Here is a 13,146-nt window from a genome sequence, read left to right as displayed (position 1 = left end):
AGCCCAGTTGGCCATAGAGGGCCTGCTGTGCTGGCAAAGAGCACTCCTGCCCAGGTCCCAGGCATGTTAGGAAGGATGGCAGGCCACCAGCCCCCATGGTAGGATTTAACGCAGAGGCCAGTACTGCCTTCCTGGCTAAGAGCTTCCAGAGCTGGGGGGCAGGCCGCTGTGTTAGGAAAATGTCATTGGTGGTGTGAGCAGAAGGAAAACACATCAATCCCCGCGGAACCCGTGGTGAGGCTGGCTGGGGAGATTGATCAGAAGAGTTTACAGTGACTGGACTGTCCAGTTCCTGGCAGTGGGTTGGCCCAGGAAAGAAAGTCTTAGGGAAGAAATGGAATCCTGTAGGCTTGATTCTGCAGGCATCTGGAACCCAGCCTGAGATGTTGAAAACTCTGCTGGGAAGAAAACGAAATTGGAGGGAGACAGATCTAATCCAGCAAAATTGGATGTGCTCAGGGACTGGCAAGGAGGGAGGAAACAGCAAGTGGCTGGAGGACCAAACATCTTTGGCTTTGAGTCCCTCTTGGCTTCGGAAATGCCCCGCCCCTCTCTGGCTCTTGAAACATACCACCAGATGATGGAGGCCCTGGTGTTCTCCAGCTTATGTCAGCCAAGGGCAATGGGTTGAAGTTCTGGCATATTCAGGAGGTGGAGGGATTGAGTTAAATGTATGCAATGGGCAAGGCAGGGCCCTCCAGGATCAGATCATTGACGTCGCTCATGAGTTCGTGTTCACTAGCCGTGGCGGCATTTTTCAGGCGGCGGAGGCGGGCCTGCAGCTGCTCTTGCTCCTTCTTGAGCTCCAGGTAGGAGTGCGAGAACGTATGGAAGATGGACGTGGCTGGGAAGGCCATGATGAGGATCCCGCTCAGGATGCTGCTGAGGGCCACCATCTGGCCCGGCACGCTGCTCGGGACCATGTCTCCGTAGCCCACCGTCGTCATGGAGATGACGGCCCACCAGTAGGAGGCCGGAATGCTGGTGAACTCCAGGACCCGCCCAGACTCATTCTCGGCCACGTAGACCAGAGGGGAAAAGAGGGTGATGGCCACGCAGAGGAAGAGGAGGAGCAGGCCGAACTCGCGCGTGCAGCGGCGCACCGTGAGCCCCAGCGTCTGCAGCCCCAGCGAGTGGCGGGCGAGGCGCATCACGTACAGGATGCGCAGTGCCCGCAGCACGCGCAGCGCCAGCCCCACCTTCTCCAGGTAGGAGCTCCTGCCTGGCCTCTCGCCGTCCTCCTGGGGCTCGTCCGACACGGCAAGGGACACGTAGTAGGGAAAGATGGCCAAGATGTCGATGATGTTCAGGGGCCCTTGGAGGAAGCGGCACTTGTTCCGGGCCTGGACAAACCGCAGGCAGAGCTCCAGGGAAAACCAGGCCACGCAGACAGTCTCCACGATGAAAATGTAGTAGCACTTCTGCGAGCACTCCCCCTGAAGAGGCGACAAAGCGCAAGGTAGAGAGGGGATGGGCCACAGCGCTGGAAATGGAGAAATAACGACACCGAAAAGTAATTCCATAGGTCTGTATGAGTATTGATTTTGAGTCCATATATAGAGATTCTCCATATATAGTGTCTCTGTATTAAATATTATGTTTATATTCTAAATATTACATCTATATCTATATCTCCATCTCCATCTAAATCTATATCATCTCCATCTCCCTCTGTGTCTATATTTATATCATCTCCATCTGTATCTATATCATCTGTATGTATATCTCCATCTGCATCTGCATCTCCATCTGTGTCTATATCTATATCATGTGTATTTATATCTACATCTGTATCTTTATCTATATCATCACCATTGCCACCTGCGTCTATGTCTATATCATCTGTATCTATGATGGATGAATGAAGGAATGACTGAAGCCAGTTGACTGAGTGAAAAGCAAGATATGGACAACCACAGGTTTCTTTGGATTAAAAACCTCTGAAGTGGAAAAAGAAATTATTTCCAGTGCCTGGGCTCACAGGAATACTAAATGGAAATGTTCTTTTCATCTGGTCTTTGGAGAAAGAAATGTGCTAGACTGCCCTGATCTCTATTTTTCCTGTCCAGGGCTGGGCAGCTCTCTCCCCTTCCTTCTATCAGGTCTACTAAAGAGGTGGGAGATGGTGGGGTGCAGTTGAAGGCGTGGAGTCCAGAGTGTCTGTGACCCAGGTTCAAATCCCACACTTCCACCTACTCAGACAAATTATTTGTCCCCTCTGGACTGGGGGGTTCTCTACCCCGGGAGAATTATGACAAATGGAAATGATGCAGTTAAAGCAATTAGCTGACTACTACACGGAATATTGTAGCTACCTGTATGAGATGATTCACTGGTCACAGACATACCATGCCTTGTGGGTTTAATGATATCAATCAATACTCTTTTCTCTTCTCCTGGATTTTACAGGAAGCTGAGGAAATTCTCCAACACAGGAGAGGTTTTTACCATAGGGTTTGTGTCAGGATTCTGGAAGGCTCAGGAGTTTTGGATCCTGATTCCCTAGTCCTGCTACAAACTTGCTGTGTGAACTTTCTGTGGTCACTACCCCTCTCTGGGCTTAGCTTCATCTTCTTTTTGGCTTTTTTAGGGGGAGGGAGTGATTAGGTCTGTTTGTTTGTTAGTTTATTAATGGAGGTACTGGGGATTGAACCCAGGACCTCATGCATGCTAGTATGCACTCTACCACTGAGCTATCTCCTCCCTCCTGGGGCTTTAGCTTCTGATGAAGGAGGTGGAAAAGAATCAGTATTTCTCAAAGCTGATTCATAACTCCTGCATTAGAATCCCTCAGGTGCTTGTTATATATGCGGATCTGGGGCCCCCAATCACAAAATCAAAGTCCTGGAGTGTGGGGCCCAGGAATCTGTATTTTGGCAAGCCCTCCTGTTGACTCAGAAGCACCTGGAAGTTTTTCAGACTCTGGGCCAGATTTTTGTCACTGAAATGGGAGTTTTTCCTTTGGCATAAGAGCCTCTTGTGATCTGGAAATCGTCTTCCTAGACCAGTGACCCAATAGCTCAGGATGGTGACTCCTGGGAGGCAGAGAAGGCTCTGTTGGTCTTCTCTCTGCCTCTGGAGCTGGATTTTGGCTATTCCAGGCATGCGCCTCCCAGCTTCTGCCAGCCACCTCCCTGCACTGCAGCAAGCACTCTGCCCTGCGTTGCTGCTCCACTCCGCATCCTAAACCAACCTCCCAGCCCTGGTCCTCAGAGAAATGCTCCACTAGAGGCTGGTGTTGGGGCGGTGGGGATTTATAGGGCTTAAGATGAGGAAATAATTCCCAGGCCAGCCAATATTTGAAGAAAACTAGAACAGAAGGAAAGCAAAAAAAAAAAAGTCACTCTTCCTCTCTCCAAGGAAGTTTCTGGTTGTAGGTAGGATGAACAACTCATTCTGGTTTGCTAGAACTTTCTGGATTGTGCAACAGAAAGTCCCAGGTCACCAGAACCCCCTGAGTCCTGGGCAAACCCGTTTGGTTGGTCGCCCTTCTGGGGGGCTTGTCCCTGGAGGAAATGGGGTGTGAATGAATGTCACAGATGCAGGACAAATGAGCCAGACTTCTGTTTCCATCCAGGTGAAGTCCAAGAGCAGGCAAAACTCGTTGGGGGTGGGCAGTATCACCAAAACAGCGGCTGCCTCTGGGTAGGGTAGGGAAGGACTACAAAGGGACCTGAAAGAACATTCTGGAGTGATGGGAATATTCCATATTAAACAGGGCTGAGGGTTTAAACAGCGCCCATTTTTTACATTGGACAGCTAAGACTTGTGCATTTCAATGTATGTAAATTTTACCCATAAAATAAAAAAAAAGTGAATGATGATGATGCAAAACAATTGAGGGTGGGAGGGGAAGAAGAGAGAGAGAACCAGAATGATGGAACGTGGACAACTGTGAAAGCTGAGTCATGGGTACTTGGGGACTCATATTATTCTGCTTACTTCATAAATGCGTGAAATTTTCCATTATGAAAAAAAAAATCAGACTTGGTGGGAAGGGTATAGCTCAGTGGTAGAGCACATGCTTAGCATACATGAGGTCCTGGGTTCAATTTCCTGTACCTCCACTAAAAATATTAATTAAAAAAATTTTTTAAATCAGACTCAGAAATCAAAACTACAATGAGATATCACTCTACACTCACTAGGATGACTGTGATCATAAGGACAAAACACAGCAAGTGTTAGGGGAAGGGGATTAAGAGGTATGAACTACTAGGTATAGAATAAATAAGATACAAGGGTGTAAGGTACAGCACAGGGAATATAGCCAATATTTTATGATAACTTTAAATGGAGTATGATCCTTAAAAATATCAAATCACTATGTTGTGCACCTGAAACTAATACCGTAAACCAATAATACTTCAATTTAAAAAAAGCGTTGGTGAGGATGTGGAGAAGTTAGAATCGCCAAATGTCATTGGTGAGAATGTAAAATGGTACAGCTGCTGTGGAGAACAGGTGGATGGTCCCTCAAAAGGGTAAACATACATTTGCTCTATGACCAAGCAATTTTGCTTCTAGGTATATACCTGAGAGAACTGAAAACACACATCCACACAAAAACTTGTACATGAATATCCATAGCAGTACAATTCAGAACAGGCAAAAAGTGGAGACAAGCTAAATGCCTATCAATGAATGAATGAATAAACAAAATATGGTCTAGCCATACAGTGGAGTATTATTCAGCTGCAAAGAAGAAGGAAGTTCTGACACTTGCTACAAAGCAGATGAACCTTGAAAACCTTAGGCTCAGTGAAAGAAGTCAACATAAAAGACCACATTTGTAGAAATCCATTTCTATACAATGTCCAGAAAAGGCAAATTCGTGAAGATAGAAAGTACATTTGATGGGGGGAGGGTATAGTTCAGTGGTAGAGCGCTTGTTTAGCATGCACAAGGTCCTGGGTTCAATCCCAGTACCTCCATTAAAATAATAAATAAGTAAATAAATAAAAATCTAATTACCTACCCCCTCCATAACAAAAAACAAAACAAAAAGAAAGTACATTCGTAGTTGCCTGGGGCTGGTGGGACTGGCGGGAATGGGGAGGAACTGATAACGTGCACAGGCTTTCTTTTTAAGGTGATGAAAACGTTTTGGAACTAGATAGTGGGGATGGTTGCATAACTTTATACTGATTTGTGCTACTCTTTAAAAGGCTGCATATTACAGCGTAGGAATTATATATGAATAAGAAACCAGAGCTGGAGTCTGAGTGGCCGAGCCGTCCCAGTGAGGGTGGTCCAGCAGCCAGGCCCTATTCCTTTCCCAAAATTCCTAAGCAGAGCTGATCTGCCAGGCTGTGGGGTCAGAGGGTGGCCAGGGCTTTCTGAGAACAAGCCATTGTCCCTGAGAGACCAGCTGGACAGGCTGTCCGGGCAGACGGTGGCAGGTGCAGCGTGGGCCAGTTCTAGAATTCCATCTGGGAGGGACTCAGGGCCAAAGTCTTGACCTTGGAGCCTTCCTCGCATCCTCTGTCTCTCTCACAGCCATGCCTGCCAGCTCCCTCTTTGGGAAAGCAGCTAGAATCGGCCACTTCTTACCCTCTTTAGCTCAATGCCAGTCCCACTGCTCCACCCAGCAGTTCAGCCTCTCTCTCTTCTTTTCCTTTGCCTGGCCATGAATTCCATTGGTGCCTCTGGCCCTGGGCTGTTTTCTCTGAGACTCCCAGTGACTGGCAGTGCTGACTCATGTCTCTCCCAGGATCCAGGTCTTTCTCTGCCACCCTTCCCTTCTTCACGCCCCTTCCGTGGTCCTCTCCCACCTCTCCATCCTCTCAAGCCCCAGTCCCTCTTCCCAGCCGCCCATACTCCCCAACCCCAGCCGGCACACAGGGGATCTGAGGAGGGTGTGGAACTGAGTGGGCGGGGGTAGGAATTGGACCCACCGAGACAAGCAACCCCAGGGAGAAGGGACAGCGTGCAGTACGGGTACTCAGGAAAGGAGGGCCCTGTCCAGAAAACAGGGGGTACTGCTTGTGAGCTAGGACACAGGGAGGCTCAGCCAAGGGGAAAAGCCCACAACCCTCAAACCAGGTTAAGAAGAATTCCCTAAAGCAATTACCAAATGTCACTGAACACAGAGAAGCTACAGAGAGCCAGCTGTTCTTTACGGAGCTGATTCATGAGCCAAGAAAGAACCAGGGAGGAGGAGACACTGGTTCCAGCACAAGCCTTTTTATCAAAGGCGAGGAGGAGTTGGGGGTGGGGGTGGGTTGCAGCCCCAAAGATGAGCTGCACCTGTGCTGGGAGGGTGTTGTTCCATCGAGGGGGCCCCAGTGCTTCCTCGTGGTCTTTAAAAATCTCTCTGCTCCTTCCTCCCCTACCCCAGCGAGAGGTGGAAACCGCCACACAGATTGCCAGGGGAAGACTGAAGCAGAGCCCTGCTGTCCCACCCCAGGCCCCGCTGTAGCTCTGCTCCCACCGGTGCACTTTGCACAGCTGCAATCAGAGTACGTCCCTTTGCAACATCCCCGGAGTCCTAAGCAAATCCCCGGGTAGGAGTAGAAGCTAAATTGGGAGGAGACATGAGAGCACGTGCTGTGCTTGTCACTGGTCCCCAGCACAGAGCCGACCCTCGGGGAAGGTCTGTTGAGTGCACAAGTGAATGAAGGATGCTGGCAGGCACTGGAAACAGATGTTTGAGACTACTGCCTGCTACCTTGGCGGCTGCCATTTAGGTTCAACAGAGCAGGAAGAGCATTTGATGAGCAACGTAGACAGGAGGAGTGTGAACAAGTCCCAAAGGTGGGTGAAAACAGGCGGTCCTGGCTCTTTGCCAGCACATGATAAATAGGACCATCAATCCCATGCCTCCCTTGGAACAGGTGTTGTCATTATCCTCTTTTATAGGTGAGGACATAGAGGCACCAAGAAACAGAGTGACTTGTCCAAGGGCAGAGCCAGGGAGCAACAGGCTGGGATCGCACCCCAGCAATAGCAGAGAGATTCTGGCTCCTTCCCATGAATGATACTGTTTGTAGCTGTTGGGGGTATCTCAGTAGCAGTAAAGAGGAAGAAAGAGGGCAATAGAAAAGGAGTGAGTGTTCAATGGCAGCTGCCCAGTAACCTCCAGCCTCCCCCAGAGAGAGGGCAAGGTGCTCTGACCAGCAGAGAAGGTGGCCACTGGCTACATGGAAAGGGCGCTAGGGCTGAATGGCAAGGTTGACAACCGCAGTGGAGGACTCAGGCAGAGGGAAGCAAAGAACCTGGGGAATTGCACTGTTCATCACTGAATGAAGGATAAACAAATGGCGGTGTTTACAGACAGTGGAATATTATTCAGCCCAGAAAAGGAATGCAGTACTGACCCAGGCTACAGCACAGATGAACCTTGAGCACATTATACAAAGTGAACAAAGCCAAAACAAAAGGTCACATATTGTATGATTCTATTATCTAAAGTGTCTGGAATATGGAAATCCACGGAGACAAAGCAGGCTGGTGGTTGCCAGGGTCTGGGGGTGGGGGCTGGGAGTGGCTGCCTGATTAGTCCAGGGTTTTCTTTAGGAGTGCTAGAAATGTTTTGGAACTTGATAGAACTGCTGGCTGCACAACATTATGAATGTGCTAAATGTCCCTGAATTGTTCACTTTAAGATGGTTGATTTTATATTATATGAATTTCACCTCAATTATAAACATGGAGCTGGGATGCTCAGACTGTAAGCTCCAAGAAAGTAAGAAATTTGTCTTAACTGCAGCACGTGGAAGAAAGGACTTGGTAGGCACTCAGTAACTGTTGTTGAATGAATAAAAGGTAAATATTGTGACTTCCTGTTAACAAGTGAATAGGATGGTGACTAACATTTTTTGAGCACTTTCTAAGTGTTGGCATTGTTTCAATCGCTTTACAAGAATTAATCTTTTAATCCTCACCCTAACCCCTTGAGGAAAGGGCTAATAGCATCCCCATTTTACAGAGGGAAACTGAGGCTCAAGGAGTGACTTTCCAGAGATAACTGAGTTCATGAAGGATGAAGCTAAGATTTAAACCCAGAGTGTCTGTACTCAGAACCATCGTGCTGGATAGAGATGCACTTCACCAAGTCCCGCTGCGTTAGAAATGCTAAGGACCATCGAGAGTGACGATCTAGACTACAGGCAGAGCCGCCCAGCATTGGAAGCCAGTGCCATCCCAAGGGGTCAGGTTTTAGAGCCAAGTGGAAGTGAGCTCAAATCTGAGCTCTGCCACTTACTAATTGTGAGCTTAAGAAAGTGATAAATTTTCCCTAAGCCTCAGTTTCCTCATCTGTAAAATGGGGAGTAGCAGTCATATCCAATTCCCAAAGCTGTTGCAAGGAGTCTGTCCATCCTGTCAAATGTCAGCCTCCTGGGGGAGGCACTTAATAAGCATCAGTTCTCTCATCCCTTCAGGGCTGAGCTCCCCCAGGGAACCCAGCAAAGTCCGAATGCTTCTGAAGGTGCTTAGGCACTTGGCTTGGTACTTTCTGTCCGTACTGCCTCCTCCTTCTATTTTAATTTGCGATCTCAGGCACATACCTTGAACCCAAACTGCCAAGTTGACTCAAGGGATGTTGCTCGGAAAAGTTAGAAGAAAAAGGAAAAGGAAAATGCTTTCTTCGCATGTGCTCTAACTCTCCAACCCAGCGTGACACCTCTTCTGTGTCTGATGGAGGATTTCGGTGGGGTCACATCCCCTAGGGACGACTAGGCCCCAACAACCCCCCAGGCACCGCCTGCCCCCAGGAGCAGCTGCCCAGCTTTGCAGTGGTGCTGAATTGCTGCTTTCAGACTGGTGTCCCAGAGGGCAAGTACAAAATACCAGGCATGTATGCCTGGGAAAGAACATCATCTTTTTATGTAAATGTAAGGGCACAATTTGAAAGAACAAAGCCTACCTCATCCTCAGCCTCCAGGCTCCTTGAATTACCATCTAAAGGGGAAATAGATACATTTTTGGGAGGGCTGTGCCTCCCAGCCTCTCTCCAGGCAGAATACCCAGGGGTGGTTTCACAGCTGCACAAAGGTCGCAACTGGACAAGGGCATCACTGCTCTTATCCGGGCAGCAGAAATGGCTGCCTGATACCCTGATTCTGTGGACCTCTCACCCACTTCTGTTTTAATTTTTTCAAGTACCAATTACATAAACCTGGGTTCACACCTTGAGTAATTTTCAAAGCATTAAGCTTTGAAAAGAGCTTGTCCCTCTGCACAATTTAAATCCTGGCTCCCTGAATATCCTTAAGAGGAACAGGCTTGTGAAGAATCCAGGGGTCCTTTCTCAGCAACTGAGATCAAGGGCAACCTTGGGGGGCAGGGGATGGAGTCTGCTTATGTTGTCCTAATCTTTTGCAGTTTGGGGGGTTTTTGTGGGGGTAATTAGGTTTAGTTATATATTTAAAAAAAAATTTTAATGGAGGTACTGGGGATTGAATCCAGGACCTCATGTATGCTAAGCATGGGCTCTACCACTGAGTTATAAGCTTTCCTCCATCCTAATCTTTTTATTGCAGTGTCCACGTGTAAATATTTCTATGAACAAGCAGGCTCTTAAATCACATGATTTCATGCTAAAGAATGAAAATAAGGCCTGCGATCCAATCTACAGCTACAGTCCTCTCTATGGGGAAAAAACTGAAAATCAAAACATTTAGATTGGTTTGCTTTGGGACAAAACATTTATAGGTTGGACAAGATACATTTTATTCAACAGATATTTATTGAGAGCATACTCCGTGTGCGGCACTGGCTGGTTCTCCATCTAAGTCCTCTCATTCTGGAAAGTTCTCTGACCCTCCCTGGGATTGCCCTGGGATATATGTTTAAGGGAAGGGAACTTTCATCAACTGACACCAGTTGTCAACCATATGCAGCCTGCACTGCCTTATTTATGTGCTTTGTTGATTGTCTCTCTCTGTCCTCTACAATGTAAGCTCTCTAAGTTAGGTGCTGGGGAGCCATGGAGGAGTATAGAGCAGCATCTTAGCTAAGGAAACAACCCAGTCCTCAGTTTGAAGCTCTCCAATAACCTTTTCAACAAAACATTAGGTTCTGACCTCATTTCTCAGACCATCTGGCCCCCTGGGGGTTTGGAGAGTCTCCCACAGCTTCCTGGAAAGAGAATCCAGGAAGGGGACAGCAAACATGTCTACTCTGGCCTCCGGGGGCACGGTCACCTCCAAATCAACTCATCTCTGAGTTCTCCATCCAACGGGACTGACTCGGAGGCTCAGGAACGAGGGCCCAGAATCTGCCATCATCGGCATCTTCACTAGGGAAGCCCTTGGAAGCCAAATGCCCTGAGCCAAATGCCCTTGGAAGCCAAATGCCCTTGGAAGCCAAATGCCCTGAGTTTCTTTATCTGAAAATGGAACTGGGATGCCCATGAGAATATTGGCTTAAGAAGGCAGGGAATCTTGGCCTGGTCTAGTGCACAGCACAGAGTAGCTGCTCAATTAATACGCAATGAGGGCATTGAGTGTGTGATCCTCCACATTGATCTCACTTGTCTGATGGAGGAGGAGACTGAGGCTCAGAGAGGTGGAGCCCATGGTCACAGAGCCGAAAGTGGTAGGGTTGGATCTGCTCAGCCCACTAAGACCAGAGGGGCTTTGTGCGTACCCAGCGTTCTCTGTCAGATGCAGGGCCCTTCATGATTTTCATGGGCCCCCTCCATGCACCTCTTTTTCCAAGAACCAGACATAAAAATAATCTCTTATGACCGCATTGGTCTGAAAATGAATACAAGCCATGCTAGATGATATTCACTTCTTTCCTTCCGGCTTTAAAAGAGATGAAAACATATCTGTGGGCCCTCCATCCCCAGGGTCCCAAGCACCATGCGCAGTGGAGAAATGGACCACTCACCTGGTCCTCCTCGGCCCTCAGGTCGGGCATGGTGCTGACACACAGGCTGACAGCCGTGGTGGCCACGAAGAGGATGGACAGACAAGCAAAGACCTTCCCGGGCAGCCCGGACTGCGGATTTTCCACCATCTCCCGCAGCCGGTTCATGAAGAGCCCCCAGCGCGATGTGTGCACGGCAGGGCGGCAGGCCTCCCTTTTCTCCTGCAGCGCCTCTTCCCTGCGCAGCTCGTCCAGCTCGTCCAGCTTCCGGAGCAGTTTCCGCAGGCAGCATCTCTCCAGGTTGGCTTCTTCAATCCCCCAGTAGGTCAGCTCCTCCTGGAAGGACAGCACACACATCTCCTGGAGGTGGACCAGCTTGCCAGCCGCCAGGAAACTCACAATCACCCCGAAAGCGCTGGGGCTCCTGTCAAAGAAGAACTCCTGGTTATCCTCGTCATAATCATCGCATAGCTGCGCAATCTCCTCGTGGCTCCGGCAGAAGCGGAGTTTGCTTAGGCGGCTCAGCGGGAACTCGTCCAGCGTGCTCCAAGGAAGGAGGTACCGCCTGCCCCCTACGTTGACCAGGATCTCTTTCTTCAGGTCCGCGGTGGGGGAGGCGTCCAGCGCACCCACCTTCCGGGCCCTGCGGTAGTAAATGCCCTTGATGGAGCGTGACTCCACGGCGCCATGCAAGAACTGACTCAAAGGGCTGCAGGAGCTGAAGTGATGGTGTCCGGGATACAGGTCCTTGTCTCCGGAAGGCATGGGCATGGCCGAAGACGTCCTGGTACCCGAAGGGACAAGAGCAAGAAAACGGGGGACACATCAGTCTCAGGGCCAAGTCCTAGATAGCACGGACATTTCCTCACATTTGCTTTCCTGCAACTGCATCTCCATCCTTTATTCTTTTAATCTTCCATCCAACATACATCTATTGGGCACCAGCTATGCACTTGGGATCTATCAGTGAACAAAAGGAGATGATGATGACATCCCTTCCCCAGATGAGCATTTACTTATCTCTCAGAAGAATCCCCCTGGAACAGGCATTACGTGGACTGGGACTTGGGGAGCTCTGTCATGACCTGGACAATTCAGAGCTGCATCACTTCCAGGCTGTGTGGTCTTGGGCATGTGGCTTAACCTCTCTGATCTCAGCATCGTTATGCCAATGACAAGACTTGTACCAATCTTGCAAAGTAGACTTGTTGGAAATACAGCTTAAGAGTGTCAAAGGTTCTCAAGTGCAGGACCAGGTTCCGATCCTTTAAAAACTGCCACCACAGGTGGGTTTCTTAGCCCCTCTGAGCCCTTTGCTTTATCTGCACAGCTGGGGTGATTTGAGTGCCCACCTCACTGGGCAGAGTAATATACATAAAGTGTATATTAAGAACACTTCTAGTCATTTCTGACATGCCAGGCACCAATCCCCATGCTTTGTCTATGTTAACTCATCTAAGAACCCCGTGAGGTAGACATTAGTACCTCCATTTTGCAGATGAGGAAATTGAGGCGCAGAAAGGTTAAGTAATGAGGAATGTGGCTGTGCTTGGCATAGCGTCTGACTCTCAGGAGACACTCTACAATGATGCCTCTTACTTGCTTTCGCATTTGGAGGGCTCTGCTGTCAATGACAGCGCTCCTCCGTGTTCACTGGGTATTTGTCTCAAACACTTTGCTGTGTGACCTTGAGCCAGTTACTTCCCTTCTCTGGGCCTCGGATCCTGTCATCTGTGAAATGAAGGGGCCTCTAATACTCTCTCCATTCCAGACCTATTTAGGGCTCTTGACTTAGAGGAAGGGTTTGAGATTGAGCCCATGCATTAAAAAAAAAATCATTGCCACAATATTTCTCATCCTCAGTCTCCTGCAACCATTTCCCGTGTTACGCATTCTAGCCAGAGCTGTTTCCAAAGCATCTAAACCTTACATTCCAAGATGCACTCCAATCAAGAGAAAAACTCAGCAGCTGAGTGGAAATAAAAGTTGCTCTCAATTTCAGAGCCAGTTGGAGTCCAGCAGATAGTGAAGAGTTGAATCACAGTCTATGCATTTTACACTTGCCCCACCACACAATATTCTGCTATTCTGCATGAATTACTTCATTTGCAATGTATGGCCAGAGGAAGATGAGCAGCCTGCGGAGAGAAGAGTATTTTGAAATCAGGGAAGCCCTTCTCAAGGGTTCTTGTTTTCCGCGAGAAAAAAGCCAGACCCAGAGTACTGAAATGACTTGTCCAAGGTCACATAGCAAGTCCCAGTGCAACCAAAGACACTGTCTCCCAGCGGGGGTCTCTTTCTTCAACCCAAAAAACTGCCCTTTCTGCA

At 48.7% G+C, this 13,146-nt stretch overlaps 1 protein-coding gene across 1 annotated transcript; it reads right to left on the bottom strand.

The window, feature by feature from the left end:
- Positions 1–658: 658 nt before the first annotated feature.
- On the bottom strand, positions 659–11,718 carry KCNG4 (potassium voltage-gated channel modifier subfamily G member 4). The gene is made up of 2 exons (XM_010980505.3): positions 10,840–11,718; positions 659–1,436 (listed from the first exon to the last, which is right to left on the bottom strand). The coding sequence occupies exons 1-2, from the start codon at positions 11,587–11,589 to the stop codon at positions 666–668; spliced, it is 1,521 nt and encodes a 506-aa protein (XP_010978807.3). The 5' UTR covers positions 11,590–11,718; the 3' UTR covers positions 659–665.
- Between the last annotated feature and the right edge of the window lie 1,428 nt (positions 11,719–13,146).

This window comes from Camelus dromedarius, chromosome 9 (assembly GCF_036321535.1).
Source record: "Camelus dromedarius isolate mCamDro1 chromosome 9, mCamDro1.pat, whole genome shotgun sequence".
NCBI lineage: Eukaryota > Metazoa > Chordata > Mammalia > Artiodactyla > Camelidae > Camelus > Camelus dromedarius.
Note: the sequence above shows the minus strand (reverse complement) of the source record. Positions and strands in the feature narration are given on the sequence as shown.

Bases quoted from the DNA above. Each gene is read 5' to 3' on its own strand.
- KCNG4 (XM_010980505.3), bottom strand. From the start codon at position 11,589: ATGCCCATGCCTTCCGGAGACAAGGACCTGTATCCCGGACACCATCAC. The intron at 1,437-10,839 runs GTGAGTGGTCCA...TCGCCTCTTCAG, and splicing joins TGAGGGCCGAGGAGGACCAG to GGGGAGTGCTCGCAGAAGTG.